Source organism: Bos javanicus, chromosome 9 (genome assembly GCF_032452875.1).
Source record: "Bos javanicus breed banteng chromosome 9, ARS-OSU_banteng_1.0, whole genome shotgun sequence".
NCBI lineage: Eukaryota > Metazoa > Chordata > Mammalia > Artiodactyla > Bovidae > Bos > Bos javanicus.
The window spans coordinates 68,978,976-68,994,822 of record NC_083876.1 but is presented as its reverse complement, the minus strand read 5'-3'; the positions used below and the strand labels follow the sequence as shown (position 1 = coordinate 68,994,822).

The 15,847-nt window shown below is 40.9% G+C and overlaps 1 protein-coding gene across 32 annotated transcripts in view; it reads left to right on the top strand.

Moving 5' to 3' along the window:
- The window catches only part of EPB41L2 (erythrocyte membrane protein band 4.1 like 2), a 211,060-nt gene that overhangs the window by 182,910 nt on the left and 12,303 nt on the right, over window positions 1–15,847 (top strand). For 30 of the 32 annotated variants that reach the window (XM_061427985.1, XM_061427971.1, XM_061427956.1 and 27 more), the window contains 4 exons: window positions 1,067–1,189; window positions 3,014–3,112; window positions 4,767–4,847; window positions 9,390–9,495. In XM_061427985.1, the coding sequence (XP_061283969.1) occupies window positions 1,067–1,189; window positions 3,014–3,112; window positions 4,767–4,847; window positions 9,390–9,494 (408 nt within the window). In that variant the 3' untranslated portion in view covers window position 9,495. The remainder of the gene's footprint in view (window positions 1–1,066; window positions 1,190–3,013; window positions 3,113–4,766; window positions 4,848–9,389; window positions 9,496–15,847) is intronic. The other 2 variants (XM_061427988.1, XM_061427989.1) reach the window with 1 other exon arrangement.

Sequence of the window (15,847 nt, the reverse complement as noted above, 5' to 3'; positions counted from 1 at the left end):
GCCATTTAGATGCAGGGTTCCTGATTTGGGAGTTAAAGTTATGCTGAGGAAAGATTTACTTCTATGTGAATGTTCCTCGATTCTAAAGTTAAATGCCGAAAGTAGAGGGTTTTCCATGTTTGCTCTCATTCATGGGGTGGAAAATTTTGAACTGACTTTGTCTTGAAATAATTAACTGGATTTATGTTACTTTTAAATTTCTGATTTCACTTCAGCAGATGACATTTTGAAAGTCTTTGAATGCTTTGAACTATTGCTTTCTGCAGAGATTTCCTCTTTAAATTATTACACTTGGGAATTTTCTCTCAAGGAAAGCACTCTAGTGTTTTGGTAGCAGTATAGTCTGTATTAAGCATACATGCTCGGCAGACTCCAGTGTTAACAGCCTGTGACCCTCTGTTTGGATGTTTTAAATAGTTCAGAGCATTAATGCATCAGTGGTGGAGTAACTCTAGAGATGTATCACATTTTAACTTATGTAATACAGAAGAAACACTGTAAGATTTAGATGAGTATAACTGAAAACAATGCTGCTTGAAGATATTCTTTCTGAAAGTGAAATCTCTGTATCAGCAGGGCAGCAAGGGCTTTTTGGGGAAAGAGTGCTGCTTAGTCTACCGACCGGGTGTGCCAATTAAAGACCATGAGCCTTCACACAGACCATGTGGTTCTTTAAACTGTAATAAAAACAGAGGCAGGTCACTTCTCATCATTAATTCTGTTTTGTTTTCTTTTCAATTTGATCACTACTTGCTTAAAGCTAAAGTTTCTATATCACTGTACGCCAGGCTTGACACGTAAGTAATTTGGGACCGTCGTAATTGGAAACCTACCACAATTTCAGGAGCCATTATGCTAGCTTATTCTTCATATATATATCTATACACATATATATGATTTTGAAGGAAAGTGTTTTTCTTTTGTGTCATTCTTATTATTTCCTTTTGCTCTTTTCATTTGTGTATGAGTGTGTGTTTGGATATATTTCAGTTATTTTTGAAGGCTCCATTAAGCACATTTATTTTATTACCTCTAGAATTTATGTTTCCCTTCCTTTTCACTTCAGCCACCAGTGGTAAAAACAGAGATGGTAACAATTTCTGATGCCTCACAAAGGACAGAAATCTCCACCAAGGAAGTCCCTATTGTCCAAACCGAGACCAAAACCATCACATATGAGTCTCCACAGGTACAAAAGCTCTAGACTTGGACAGTTTGAGTTCTTTTTTACTTTGTTTCTGTTTTCATTCTGTCTGCTCCTAGTTTACATTTCTGACTTTGACATAGCTTTTTATATTTTCATTTTGTAACTGTACTTTAGCCACATACCATGCTGCAATTGAATTGCTGACCCAGTAATTATGGGGTAAGAGTATATGTGATTTTTTTAGGACAGGCTGTACCAATGTTGCTCTTATTATTCTTATAAACCATTTCTGGCTTGATATATCCAGGAATGTTTATGTATACTTGGGGAATACATCATCTTACAAAGTTGATTGGATCTGGTGTAATTTGTGGATTCATAGAATTAGGCTTTTATCCCTGCCACCCTCCCACCCCTGACTTCATGAAGACAGAGCCAATCAACTCACTTTTGTTTGCGTATTCACGTACACATCTGTGCTTCTCCTCACAGTTGATTATTTTCTGAAAACATATGTCGCCATTCTTACATAAATATGATACTGTGCGTCTAAATATCACATTTGTGTGTTTGATTTTTGGTATTCACACATTGATTCTGTAACGATTTGAAGTAAGAATTAAGATATTTAACCTTAAGAGTAACGAAAAGGGGGAAATAGTCATCATTTGAAAATGGAACCATTTAGAAACCCAGACAACTCTTTTCTCAACTGAGAAATTTAGTGTTCTAGAAGGTACCATCCTAGAGGATTGCAGATTATTGTCCTCTCAAAATATTTTTTTCCAAGCTGTAATGCATTTATGTGTGAAACAGTCTTTAAAAATTTTTTTTTAAGATATGCTCTCTGTAAATGTGCATAGATTCCCCTATAAGCACAACTAGGTTTCTTACGAATGGGTGTGGTGGGAGAGCCTGTATTCATGTGTTTCTATTGTGGTAAGTGCCCTTGTAAAGAAATACAGGAGCATGACCTAACCTCGAAAGATTTCCTCCTAACTTACAGTAAGAAAGACTCTGAACCTTCCAGTTATTTCCTGTGTCAGTTTCAGGAAACTGGAGACAAATATGTTTGGTGGTCTTAGCATAAACTTGTAGGCCATTAATGTGCTTCATTATTTCCCCTAGTAAACTCTAGAATTTTCTAGTATCAAAGCAAAGAAGTTAAACCATATATAGACATATGTATATGTCCATATATGTATCTGTATCTGTGTATCTATGTATATGTATCTATATACATATATATATAAGATTTATGTATGAGCGATATATGCACACACACATATAGAGAGAGTGCATGCGCAGGTGTGCATGTGTGCCATATGCATTGTAGCTGTGTATATGCACAAACTATTACAGGAACAGTGTCATTTAAAAAAGAAATCTAAAGATAAGCAATTAACCAAATCACTTAAGCTTAGTCTATGCTAGGCAGGCTCTGTTGCTTAGTAATATGAGAAAACATTTATTTTTACCCACCTGTGCTTAAAAACAACAAACCCAGTACTTCTGGTCACTGTGGAAACTTCTCTGCTTGGTTCTCTGGTTTCTTCTTCTAGATTCTGCAAATGGCCCTCAGTCAGATTTTCTCATGACTCCCCTGTCGTTCTCAGTCCCATCTTCTACTTCCATTCTTTTTTCTCTCTGCTCATGCATGTGCATTTAATCCTTCCCTTTACTCTTTAAATGCTAGCCAATCTATGATCAGTAAATCACCATTACAAACATGCAGGGGATTGGCAGCTAGCATTTTCTGCCAACTGCATAAATCTTAAAAGATGAGTGTTTGACGGGGAGGGGTCTTCTCTGAAAACAGAACGGAAGTTAAGCATTACTTTGTATTTTCCCCCTAAATCTCCAAAGATTGATGGCGGGGCTGGTGGTGACTCAGGCACGTTACTGACCGCACAGACCATCACATCTGAGTCCGTGTCGACAACAACAACCACACACATCACCAAGGTAAAGCAATCCAGAGAGTGTACATTGCCAACAAAATCTTTTCTGAATTGTTTCTTTGTTCCTATTCACTCTTCAAATTTTTACACACAGTGCTCTGGAATAAACATGCATAGATTTAAAGTATGCAAGAAATTGGGCTCCACTGACATTTGTATTTAAACCAAATTGCAAATTTGTAAAGTACATGGGGTAAAAATATGTTCAAAATAGCTATACCTGAGAGAGCTATAAGAGCAGAAGAAACTTAATAAAATAGAAGCATAGGTTTGGTAAGTACCAGTTAGCTCTCCTGACTGAAGCAAATGAGTGGAGACCGCCATTGGAAATTTTCACCAACTTATTCAAATAATGTAAATTTCCCCCATTGATTTAAGGTTCTAGTATGTGGATTTGGGGCATTTTTTCCAGATCATTCTCTTAAGCGTTTAACATGTGATGACCAGTGATTCTTAAAATGTGGTCTCTGCACTGGCAGCAACGGTCTCATCCAGGGGCTTGCTAGCAGTGTGAATACTGTGGCCCCGGTCCAGATCTTCTAAACCCCAGGAGTGTTTAGGAAGCCCTCCAAGTGATTCCAGTGTATGCTGTGGTCACCACATTTCTAACCAAGCATTATTTTCCAGTAATTGCCTGCTGCTTCTACTAGAGACTGAAGGTCCCAAATGTATCCCTTTTGCCCTCCTCACTCAATATTTCAACAACAAAAAAAACTTTGTAAATTAAAAAAGTCCCCCAAATGCATGATGGTATTGGTGTTCATTTTAAAGTGTATCTAGCTGTTAAAACCTAATGATCTCTGTGGTCAGCCCTGTGTCTTATACTTAGGTGTACTCACCCGTGACTGTGTAAATTTGTCAGTGTTGTAGAGGTTGGGTCTGTGCTTTCTCAGGACTGTGCTATTTACTGATGGTTTAGAGTGTCAGAGCATATGATCTCTCAGCCTCTATCATGCCTGAGGCTCTGTCACCTTGCTCCAAGCCAGCGACTCTGTTCGGCAGTTTACCCAGAAGCTCCTGCTCCCGGGTCCCCTCCAGCCTTTGTTCAGCCACGTTCTGTGTTCATGTCACAACCACATGCGGAATCAAATCAAACATTGGATGGAAGTCTTTCTATCACCCTCACCCATCTTACACATCTTAAAGCAAATCCAAGTTCTCTTTCTGTTATTGCACTAAACTAAATGAACAAAATTGCTATGGATTTGTATGAAGCCAGTAGAACAATCAGAGCTATAACATCAAGCAATTTTCCAAACGATGATTAGGAGTCCCTGTAAATTCTACATAAACCAAACAACTATTTCTTCCCTGCTTGCTTCTTTTCAAAATAATGGCCAATGGGAAATGAAGAAACTCAGGAAACTGTACTGAAATGTTCCAGTGGAACTGTTTGGATTAAATGACATCTATTGCATCCTGATCTCACCTGAATTATGCTGAGAGAGTTTTTAAGGTTGCTTTCAAATTGGATGATAGAATTCTACATTGAGCGTATAAATAAAGACATTTCTGGAGCATCAGTGTTCCCCACTCAGTGTCAATTGCCTAATGATTATCAGAAGGTCTAGGTGTGCTCCATTTGTGTTTTCTCTGATTTTGTGTAAACATGTTTTAGTGATTGCTAACCCCCCTCCCTTTTCCTTTATGACCTCTAGACTGTAAAAGGTGGAATATCTGAAACAAGAATTGAGAAACGCATCGTGATCACAGGAGATGCAGATATTGATCATGACCAGGTAAAGATCAGAGTATCTGCTTCTTTGACCATGCTTATTTTCTGAGTTTCTGTTATGTCACATTCCTGTGTCACATCCCTTCTCCCAGTACCTCCTGGATGAATCCACCTCCTAAGCTTGGCATAAGGACACCTCACAGCCTAGACACAGCCTGTCCTTTCAGCCTTCCTAACACTGAATTGCATAAAACATGGGTTGCTTTTTCATTTCCCACTAGCTTTACACACACCTTTGAGTCTAAATATTAAAAAATTTTGGCAACCTTCAGGCATTCATGTGCGCCTGGTTTAACGGTAAGTCACCAGTTATAAGAAAATAAATGGCATTTTCATGACCTTGGCTTCAAAAAATAAGAAAAGCTGCTAAGTTTGACTTATGCCTGTCTTTAGGAACTTATCAAACATTTTTTAATAGCATTAGAAAAGTTGGGCTGTTTACCTCTAGGTGTTTTCCCCTAGTCATTACCATTATTGAGGGGTAGGAGAAGGTAATATAAGGTCTCTTACAAAGTAAAAATTTACATGTACTCAGAAAAGACTTTTTAAAAGAATCATAGTGCTTCCGTTCTATTGTTGAGCAGAATGCATGCTTTTAAAAAGCAGGCAGTGAATGGAACCACTGTGACTTGGAGAGTTGTTTTAATTTTAGACTGCAGTGCCAAGTGGTTTTGAGAATTTTTTGTCTTCTTATATTCTGAGTGATTTTTATCTCAACTTTAGAGGAGACCAAGCTTTTTTCCTTTTACAATAATTTGAGGAAAAGGAAATGTTCAATTGGCCATCTCAGTTGAGAAGTAGGAACAAATGATAGTTAACCCAGCTTTGAACACTATTGGACTTGGGAAAGAGCATTTTAGAGAACAAAATTTCTCGTTTAAGAAGGGCTCACTGTATGTGGCAAAAGAGGAGTAGGTTTTCTTCTATGCCTAGAAAGAAAATTATTCTTTTTTTAAAAACTACTGTGTACATAATTTTACTTACATATTTCCTAATGTATTTTTTAAAATCCATGAGAGTTCTTAGAGGTAAAGGGTTGCCCTGACTCTATTTTGACTTAGTAGTGGGGATTCCTCGTATATGACCGTATATGTCTCTTCATTACTGGGAAGTGAATTACCTGTGTGGAGACCAAGCCTCTGGTTTCCTATATAGAAGACTAATTCTGCTTCTCTTCACTAGGATAGTGTTGAATTGCTCTGACCTTAAGTTTGAATAAACCCTGTGCTTAGTCTTTTTCCCCCTGGGACTCCTACTCAGCCTTTGTTGAATGTGTGCTGGGCAGGAGCCTACATTCTTTGGCATGATGGAAGGTGGGAATCCGTGCCTTCTCTCAGCTTTTGTTTCTTCTGTGCTCTCTCTCCACTGAACTAGGCCTTTCAGGCTTTAAAATGCCACTTTTTCTTGTGATGGATTACTCTCAGGTTTTATTTTATGTGTGTTTCTTTGTCCTGTTTTAACTTGAAAACTAAAATCTAGATGATACTGCTTCTGAACAGCAGATATTAAAAACACAGCATGAAATGTCAGTTCCAAAATAACACACATTCCTAACTCTTCCGTTAAAAAAGAGTCCTGATGATGCATCACAGCTTTAGCTGTTGCTCTGAGGACACACACCTTGTGTGTATGATGTTCGGTTTTAGCCCATTTTAAAACAGAGGAGGGAGGGGGAAGGATAAATTAGGTCGGGATTAACACACACACATTACTTTATATAAACAGATAAACAACAAGGATCTGCTGTATAGCACAGGGAACTATATTGTCTTGTAATAAGCAATAATGGAAAAGAATCTGAAAAAGAATGGATATATATATATCACTTTCTGTACATCTGAAACTAACACAACATTGTAAACCAGCTATATACTCCAGTTTAAAAAAAAAAAAAAAAAAAAACAACCCTGAAAATGAGGTCAGATATCCAAATGAAGAGAAATTTAGCCTTTTCATAACTTTTGATGAAAAAGTTAAAAGTTTTAAACTTTTTTGAGTAAATGTAATTGTGGCTTCTGCTGTGCTTGTTATCCAAAGCTCATGGTGTATTTGCTTTCCCCTTAAAGCCTGTGAATGAGACTGTGAAGCTATTTAAAAGTAAAGGAGGAAAATCACTTCCCTGGCAAAAACTGAGGTTGATCATGCAGTGACTTTCATGTCATTGGCACCTTTTTCAGTTCCTTGCCCACATTAGAAGAATTTTAATAGTGGAAGGAAATCCTTCATCTGAGCAAGATAGGAAAAAAAGGAATCTTTTTTTGTGTTGGCAAATGAAAGAGGCATGCTTCTATAGAAACTCGCTTTGCAAGTTCTACACCTGATGGCTCTCAGCTCTGAACCAGGGAGAGAGAAACAAGATGGCAGAGTTTCCTTTCTAATAAAATAACTTCTCAAATTGGCAATGTGATGTGATAGCTTTCTCAGTCTTGATTGTTGCTATAATACACTAACATTTTACAGTACTTTATTATATATACTGATGTTATCGAAGGAAAGGAACTAAAGGAAGACTGATTTCAAATGCATTTGAAGATAATAATAGCAGTTTTCCATTTTCCATTCTTTTCGGCTAATTAAAGTGTGTTTCGTGTATTCCACTTTCTCTTGGGTATCATGTATATTTCCTCTTTAACAAGTGCACTGGTTTAATGTAGGCAGATCTTTGTGAAAGAAAGTGAAAGTGTTGGTTGCTCAGTTGCATCCGATTCTTTGCAATCCCATGGACTGAGGCCCTCCAGGCTTCTCTGTCCATGGAATTCTGGCAAGAATACTGGAGTGGGTTGCCATTTCCTTCTCCAGGGGATCTTCCCGACCCAGGGATCAAACTTGGGTTTCCTGCATTGCAGACAGATTCTTTATCATCTGAGCCACCAGGGAAGCCCAGACAGACCTTTGTAATGAACATAAATTCAAAGTGTCTGAGAAGTTGGTTGTAGCCACGTTGGCCCCCATCAGAGTTGGCCTTTCTCAGATGGGATTCCACACCAGCCGGGAGTAGATCAGGTGTTCATTGTTGAGTCTCTCCCTTCCCTCTGCACAGGCACACAGACTTAGAGGCCCCCTGCTGTACTGGGTATCCTTCCCCATTCACATGGCAGTCGGCACACGGCAGCACTTTCTGTCCTGCTCTGAGACCAGGTCCCCACTTCACTCTCACCCTCCCAGCTGCCTGCTCTCCCCATGTGACAAGCAGCTGTGCTGCGGCTCAAATGGAAGCCTGATCCCCTTAGTTCTCTCTTGTCCCAACACAGGTGAGTTGCCAGAATTTGTTCCCCAGTATGAACTGAAGCACCTTCAAGTGCCTTCCAAGCTGAGTAAAAATTTGCAGAGTAAAAAACAATCTTTTGTTAGCTTTATCTTTCTTTGTGGACGGAGGCTCAGGGTTTTGTTCTGTAACCTTCCAGCTGACAGAAACAGTGTTGCAAACAAGAAATGCAGTTGTCCTTGAAGGCAGGTGACAGAGTCACAAGAAAATTCTGCTGCTTTTTTCAAAGGCCTGTTTTCCTGATGAGATACAACTCTCTCTCTCCTAGTAGGACTTCTTTTTTTGTTTTCCAGTTCTGTGCTAGAAGAGTACTGTTCTGTGTGGGTTTTCTTTTACTTTCTCCCTAAGACCTCTTTAAACACCTTTCCCTCTGAAAAATAGGATCTTTCCACTTTGTATATAATGTATATATACAGTTTACTTTCTGATCAAGCACAGAGAAACCTTGTCTGCGTTCTCATAGCCAGGTCTAGGAAAGAGCCCATGAAGCAATGGAATGGCAGCTCAGGTCCTTCTCCGGCCCTGCAGCCCCCCAGGAGGATGGCCCTGAGAGAGCCGATTAATCTTTGCACCTTCGCTGTTTGCATGTAAAAGAGGGAGCCGTATTTTCTTATCTAAAGATTAGTCTCTCTCTTTAGCTTTTAACTGATTGTTGTCATTGTTGCTTGCAGTGTTAATCGTTCTGTGTCCTGGAAGTTGATAGATATTTTTCCCACAACCGTTCCTCAAGCAATTACTGAGAGCCTAAGAGGGAAAAGATGAGCTGAGCCTGGTCCTGTGCTGGGGGGCGTGTTGGGGGTGGGTGGGTGGGTGGGTGGGTAAGGCAACTAGATAACTACAAGTATCACTAGAGTGTGGAGGGCAGACAGCATGCCGGAGGCTTTACCTCATTCCTTCAGTCCATACAGCAGGCCTTAACGTGATCTTTACAATCTCAGCGTCAGTGTCAGGTAATGGATGAAAATTCTGAGGTCAGAGATCTGTTTTCTCCATGTCTCATGCTGTCAATGCCAGGCTGGGTGGAATTCAGGGCCTGAGTGTTTCTCCTCCATGAATTGTTATCTGGAAATGGATGGGAGAAATGGGAAATCTGGGGAAATGAGATGGACTCTCTAAAATGAACAAGGAGGCCATTTCAGATCTTCTTGCTTCCTCAGATAAAGCAGTGAAAGCATCGCTTTTTGCTGGAGGCTGGAACGCAGGTGATGGGTATGCTTGTGCATTGCTACCCCGAAAAAGAACCTCTTTCTCTGCTCACCATGCTCTCTCCTGACCCTGCAGGCGCTGGCCCAGGCCATCAGGGAAGCCAGGGAGCAGCACCCCGACATGTCGGTCACGAGGGTGGTGGTGCACAAAGAAACCGAGTTGGAGGAGGGGGAAGAGTAAGGTAAGAGCCTGTCATCTGTGCTGTGTCCCTGCTGAGTAATGCGAAAGGCCTGTTTGCATCACGGTGCCTGTCTCCTGCAGTCTGTCCAGTCCTTCAGTCTTAATCGTCCCCAAGTTCACCTGCTCGGGTGACCTGCATTCGGTTAATTATAAACTCTGGGGATCAATGGGCATCATGTGGTGTTGATAACTGCCATGTGTCGAGAGCTGCTGATAGTCAACATTTATATGTTTCTGTCCTATTTTGTAAAGCACATTAGTATAAGTTATCTGAATGTTCACAGTGACCCTCTGAGAAAGATGCTATTGCCATTGTTTAGATGAGGGACTTTTATTGTAGGGGCCCAAGGGCAAGATGAGTTAAGTCTTTTAAATGTGGGCATTAAGAATAATTGTGTATCAGAGAAGGAACCATAAAGTGAAGGCTTGCTTTGACTATAGAAATATGTACAATTTGAGCCAAACCAGCAAAAACAAAAGTAAAGGGTAAGTGATAAAGTTCAGTATGCTTGGCAGAGGAAGGAACATATTGTCATTTATGTGTCATCAAAAAATGTCAGCACTTAGGGGAAAAGGCCTTCCCTTGTGGCTCAGCTGGTAACGAATCTGCCTGCAATGTGGGAGACCTGGGTTGGATCCCTGGGTTGGGAAGATCCCGTGGAGAAGGGAATGGCTATCCACTCCAGTATTCTGGCCTGGAGAATTCCATGGATTGTATAATCTATGGGGTCACAAAGAGTCGGACACAACTGAGTGACTTTCACTTCACTCACTTAAGTAAAAAAAAAAAAAAAAGAGCAGAGGATTAAGCAAGTAAACCATGTAGAAACATAAGCAAAAAGTGTTTAGCCTCATTATTTCCTAAATCAGTACAAATGAAAAATTCACTTCTAAATGTGGCAAAGTTTATATTAGCGAGAGTTAGGGAGGTTGTGGGAGGGAAACTATACTTACGCTGGTGTATAAATTAGTAATATTTCCTGGAGGGCAATTTGACAAAACCTTATATTAAACCTGCTTACCACTTGAACTTCTGTGAGGAGTTTCTTAAATAATCAGGGATGTATACAAATACTTATCTTCAGGACTATCACATTTTTATATATGCTAGCAAGAAATTTGAAGCCATCTAAATGGCCAGCAGTAGGGCGTGGTTATACATTGTGCTGCTTCCATGTGATGACAAAAATGCATATTGCCGTTAAAAGCAGTGTTAAAGAATTCTTAAAAAAGGGGTAAGTGTTCCTAATTGTGTATGTATTAGGATTTTGAAAAACAGGTTTTATTATACAGCACATATAACTGAGATTGAATTTTTGTTTTTAAAGTGATCCATACACTGATCAATTGAGAGAGAGGTCCCCACAGGAAGGGCGTGTCACAGACCACGTCTTCCTCATCGTGGCAAGGCCAAATGTTCTCCCATCGCGGGAAGTGAGGGGTCCTACCAGAACACAGCCTCCCTTCTGACTTACTCATTTTTGCCAATGTGGTAGATAGATATGAAACGATGTACAACTTACGACATATAGTGACGTGTAACTTAATGCCATATAACTTTCTTGGTTTTACTGCTTCTGAATAGATTCTGAATACTAATCTTCCATCAATTTTATGTGTTGCAAGAATCTTCAGGTTTGTGGTTTATCTTTTATTATTAATAGAGGTCAATATGTTAATATACTGAATGTAGCATTTAATATATTAATGTAGTTGAGCCATCACACTTTCCTTTATGGCGTATGCTTTTTCCATACCCTGAGGTGTTAAAGATATTTTCAATTCAGAAATTTCAATGTTGCCTTTCATGAATCAGTCCTTAATCTATCTGAAATTTTTTCTGTGTGATTAGAAAACTGATTTGTTTGTAGCCAATGGTCCAGCCCTCTACTGAACAGCCGACCCTTGCCCCCATGTAGTCTGCAGGTCAGAGAGCAGGTTTTTTACAAGCGTGGGTGTGTTTCTGAGCACACTCATTTCCATCAGTCTGTGCCTACCCCTACTCCAGTGCCATATAGCTTTAAAATTAGAATTTATATCTGGTAGGATAACACCCCCCCAGTTCTTTTTCTTCAAGACTATCTTGGCTGTTCTGGATTATTCTTGGTACCTTGTATTCACTTGTGCAGTGAACACACACACACACACACACACACACACACACAGCCTTTGAAGTATGCCTGTCTCAGAGGTCATCTTTTATAAGCATCCTCGTTAAACAGATTTAGGCGGTTAAAGTATAAATTCACATGTAAGGTGGGTAAGCTAGACAAATTTAGGAAGATTCATTCAGTCATTGAAAAGATATTTAACAAGTGCCAAAAGGTGCTAGGGTAGCTTAGGCAGTGAGAGTTCGGATTGTCCATTGGTAGACAAGAGTCATGGTCCCCTTCCTTCAGAAGGGTCCACTCCAGGAGGGGAGGCATCAATATTAACAAATAAACAAAGTGTAATTGCATATCTCACAGATGCTCTGAAGGAAATAATATGAGGGAACAAAGTAGAGGGTTTGAACTGTTACCAGATTAGGCAATTACTTGGGAAGCTCAGCTTTGAGTTGAAATCTGAAGGACAAATGAGAGCTACCTCAGTGTGTCTCAAAGTCATTTTAGCACCTCCATTCCCAACTGGCCACACCACTTGTTCCTGAACAATTTCCTTTGCTGATGACTGTCGGGGCTGGGAAGAATGTGTTTCCACTGCTTCAGCTACCCTCTGGCTGCCCTGCCAGAATCCCACAGAGGCAGCAGGTCAGTGGGGACAAAGAGCAAGACCAAGACAGTGTTTCAACATCAGAGAAGAAGAAAGTATTGTTTGTGATGTATTGGCCCCGTCTCCCTTTTCAGGTGTGAAAAGCTCTCCTCCTGATTTAACCTGACCTCTTCCTTTGGAGTAGTCTGACCTCTTGATCAAGCATTGAAAATGGGATGTGGAGGATGGAAAGATGGTCAAAGAACAACATGCAGACAGAACTCCCAGTCTGCCTCCCCTAGCCGGACATTTGAGGCTGAGGAGCTAAATGCAGCTCCATGAACAAGAAAATACTTCAGAGGAGCACTTCCCTAAATCTTTGCATTGTTTTTATGTCCTCTTAAGGACTACTCTCCCTTACCATCTTATCCTAACTGTGTACTTATGAGGTTTCGGATAGATACACAATGTTACTGACCTTGTCTCCACTAGAATGATGTCCGAAAATGGTCCTAATGAGGAGGGAGAAGAACCCAGGCTTGGTGGGGTGATCTGTGTGGACTCAGAAAGAATGAGCCCCAGGAGGGGGAGCTCCCAATCCTGCTTCAGCTGGCACCATCAGCTCTGTGAACTCAGACTTCAAATGAGCCTCTCAGACTCCTTGAGTAATCATTGATGTAGGATGAAAAAGTGAATGACACCTCCTTTTTGCTGACAGCAGTGGATAGCCAAAGGATGAAATGATGGAGCTGTCTCTCATCTATTCACTCATTTTGTTCTCTCTGTTGTTGTTCATTATTCACATATGCTGGAAGGCTTGTTAGTGTTAACTGCTGTTTTACCATGGAGATTTCAAATCAAACAAGGTCTGCACTCACAGCAGAATAGTCTCAAGTTTTCTGATAGGTTCTGCACTGGATTTGGTGGGAACAGAGACAAGATCTCAGAATCAGGATGGGGCATCAGAGATGGCTTCTCTTGAATGTCACGGTGAATCAGAATTGGCCCAATGAAGAAAGGAGTGGAAGGGGGCCATCCACGAGCCAGCATGATCTGATTTTGTGAACCCAGCACTCCAGGAATTGTGCAAAATGCTGTGCAGCTGCCTTGCAGGGCACTTGTAGGAGAGTCATGGGAGATGAGCGGGGCAGAGAGGCAGAGGCCTGATCATAAATAGTCGTAGTAGCCAATCAGAAGAGGCTGAAGTTTATCCTGAAAAGCTATGGGGTATTCCTCTGTATTTGAGAAACAGTAAGGAGATAAAGTTTGTGACTTGTTGACTGCATGAGGATATGGAAGTTAGTGAGTTGGGAGGATGCAGGAGCTGGGGAGAATCCCAGATAATGCCCAGGTTTCTGTCTTGGGCAAATGCGTGGTTGGTGGTACCTGTAATTTTAGTCATAGAACACATGAGTTTTATTTTTCATTTGTCATGTGCAATATGGCCGGTTCTCTCCGTGTAGTTGTCTTAAAGCAAAAGCGTATGTTCTTGTTGTCATTGTCGGGTACTGTAGGAGAGGCCAACTGTCATGGAAATTATAGTGGAAGCTTGGATGTGAATGTATAAGGCTCCGATTTACATGTACACACATAGGATATGCTTAATTGGAAATTTACCAGATAGTCTGAGTGTCAAGAGAAAGTGTAACAGCAGCTTTGCAGGGCTCAAATCCAATCATAGTTGTGTGATGTGGACAGCTTATTTTATTTCACTGTGTCTCAGTCTGCCATCTGTAAACTGGGGGAGACAATAGAAGTTACAGATGTAGAATTTGTTAATAAGACACATTGTAAGAACTTTTTGTAATGCAGAAGGCCAGCCATGAATCCTTTTGTTCTTAAAAAGTCAAATAACAATTTAGAATTTTCAACCCCAGAAATGCTGAGTTTGAGATGCATGTGGAATATCTCCATGGAGAGGTCCAGGAAGTAGCCAAGAGCTTTCAGAGAGAGACAGACCACTGCAGGCTTCAAAACAGGAAGTGGACACATCTGAATGTGTCGTCCACTGATGAAGCCTTTGGTTTGAGTGTCGCTACCCAGGACCAGGTCAGAGAGTTGGGGCCTGGGGACCAGAGGAGCTCTAGGAGGAGGAATCAGATGGCAAGAAGATAGGAACAGGGAGGAAAGGGTGCCACAAAAGCTGCAAGAGAAGCTAACTCCAAGAAGGAGAGCGTAACCAAGCATTAAATATGGCAAAGAAACCAGGCACATACATGTTCCTTTGGAATTGGTGGTCCAGAGTCAGCCTGAGGGCTTTGTCAGCGCTACTTCAGTCACGTAGTGGAGAGGGAGCCGATAACAGGTTGAGGAAACAGGATTTACACAGAGTGATTTCAGGAAGTGGGAAAGCTCAGTAATTGGGCCTTTTGCTTTTCCATCCACCTTGCCTGCCTTCATCTGAGAATCCAGAGAGTGTCGGTCTGACAGAGCCACCAAAGCTAGTGCGGTGCTCACTAAAAACCTGGCACATGCCTCATTCCTTTGAGCCTGTCCGATGGCCCCTGAGTTCCAGGCCCCGACCGACCCACAATAAATAACTCTGAGTTAGCGGTGTTGCTCTCTGGGCTGGCATGCATCCATGAACACCAGTTTCTAAGCAAGATGATATTGTGTTCCAACCAGCATTTCAGAGTCAGGGTGATGTTCACGGTTTCAAAATGAACTTGAAAATCCAAACAGGAAATTAGCATCAAGTGTCTAACTACCTGGACAGGAGAGAGTGACAGTGCTGGCTGAACAGAGCTCCAACGGATCACAAGCTACTCACCTACATGTGAGTGTCTCTCTGTCCTTGAAAGAGAAGCACCAGCCTATTAGCTTCCAGATGACTCTTCTCAGTTCAAGAGCCAGGGATGTTTCAGGCATATCAGTTCCCATTGTATTTATTGCGTTCTTATTTTATTCTGTTTACCTAGTTGTACTAGTCTTACACCCCCAAATTAGCGTTTTATTACAGCTTAGTTTTCAATGCAAGTTAAACCTAAAATGGAGACTTCTACATAGAAATGAAAAGTCAGTTTGGATTTAGTGTGTTTCAGGCACTGCCAGTTTTCACTGTGGAACGCTGTAGAATGTTCCATTTAACATTTGTGAATCCGGCAGGTGCTACCAATGAGTTACTTGCAGTATATTTGAACTTCCCCACAGAGGGGCAGTGGGTGCCTCTGCCACTGTGCATACATTAGCACCTGGGAGTCTTGATTCCCCAGGGTTTGCTCTAGGACAGAATCATCATTGACTGTTGTTTTTCCAAATGAAGCTCTGTGTTTTTTTCTGGTAATAAAAAAGGAGAGGCAATCATAATTTTTTGAAAGGGGAAGATGGTAGAAAATGTAAGTGACCCATGATCATTCCGCTCCTGGAGACACAGTCCCTTTCCACAGTGTATATGTGTGTGAACACGCTCAGATGCACTCGCTCGTGTGTTTTCATGTCTCTGTGCATTTAGGTCAATCCTGTTGATTCTGTCTATCCTATCTATCTGGCGTTTTTCTCCATGGTACAGGGTCTTCACAGTACATTGTAGGTAACTTTGCCCATCATTATCTCATCAATTTCCAACAGCCATCGAATGGACACAGGACAGCTTCCTTGACCCTCATTAATGGCTATTTAGACTAATTTCTCAGTTTTCATGAGTAAATGCACAGCTACAAATA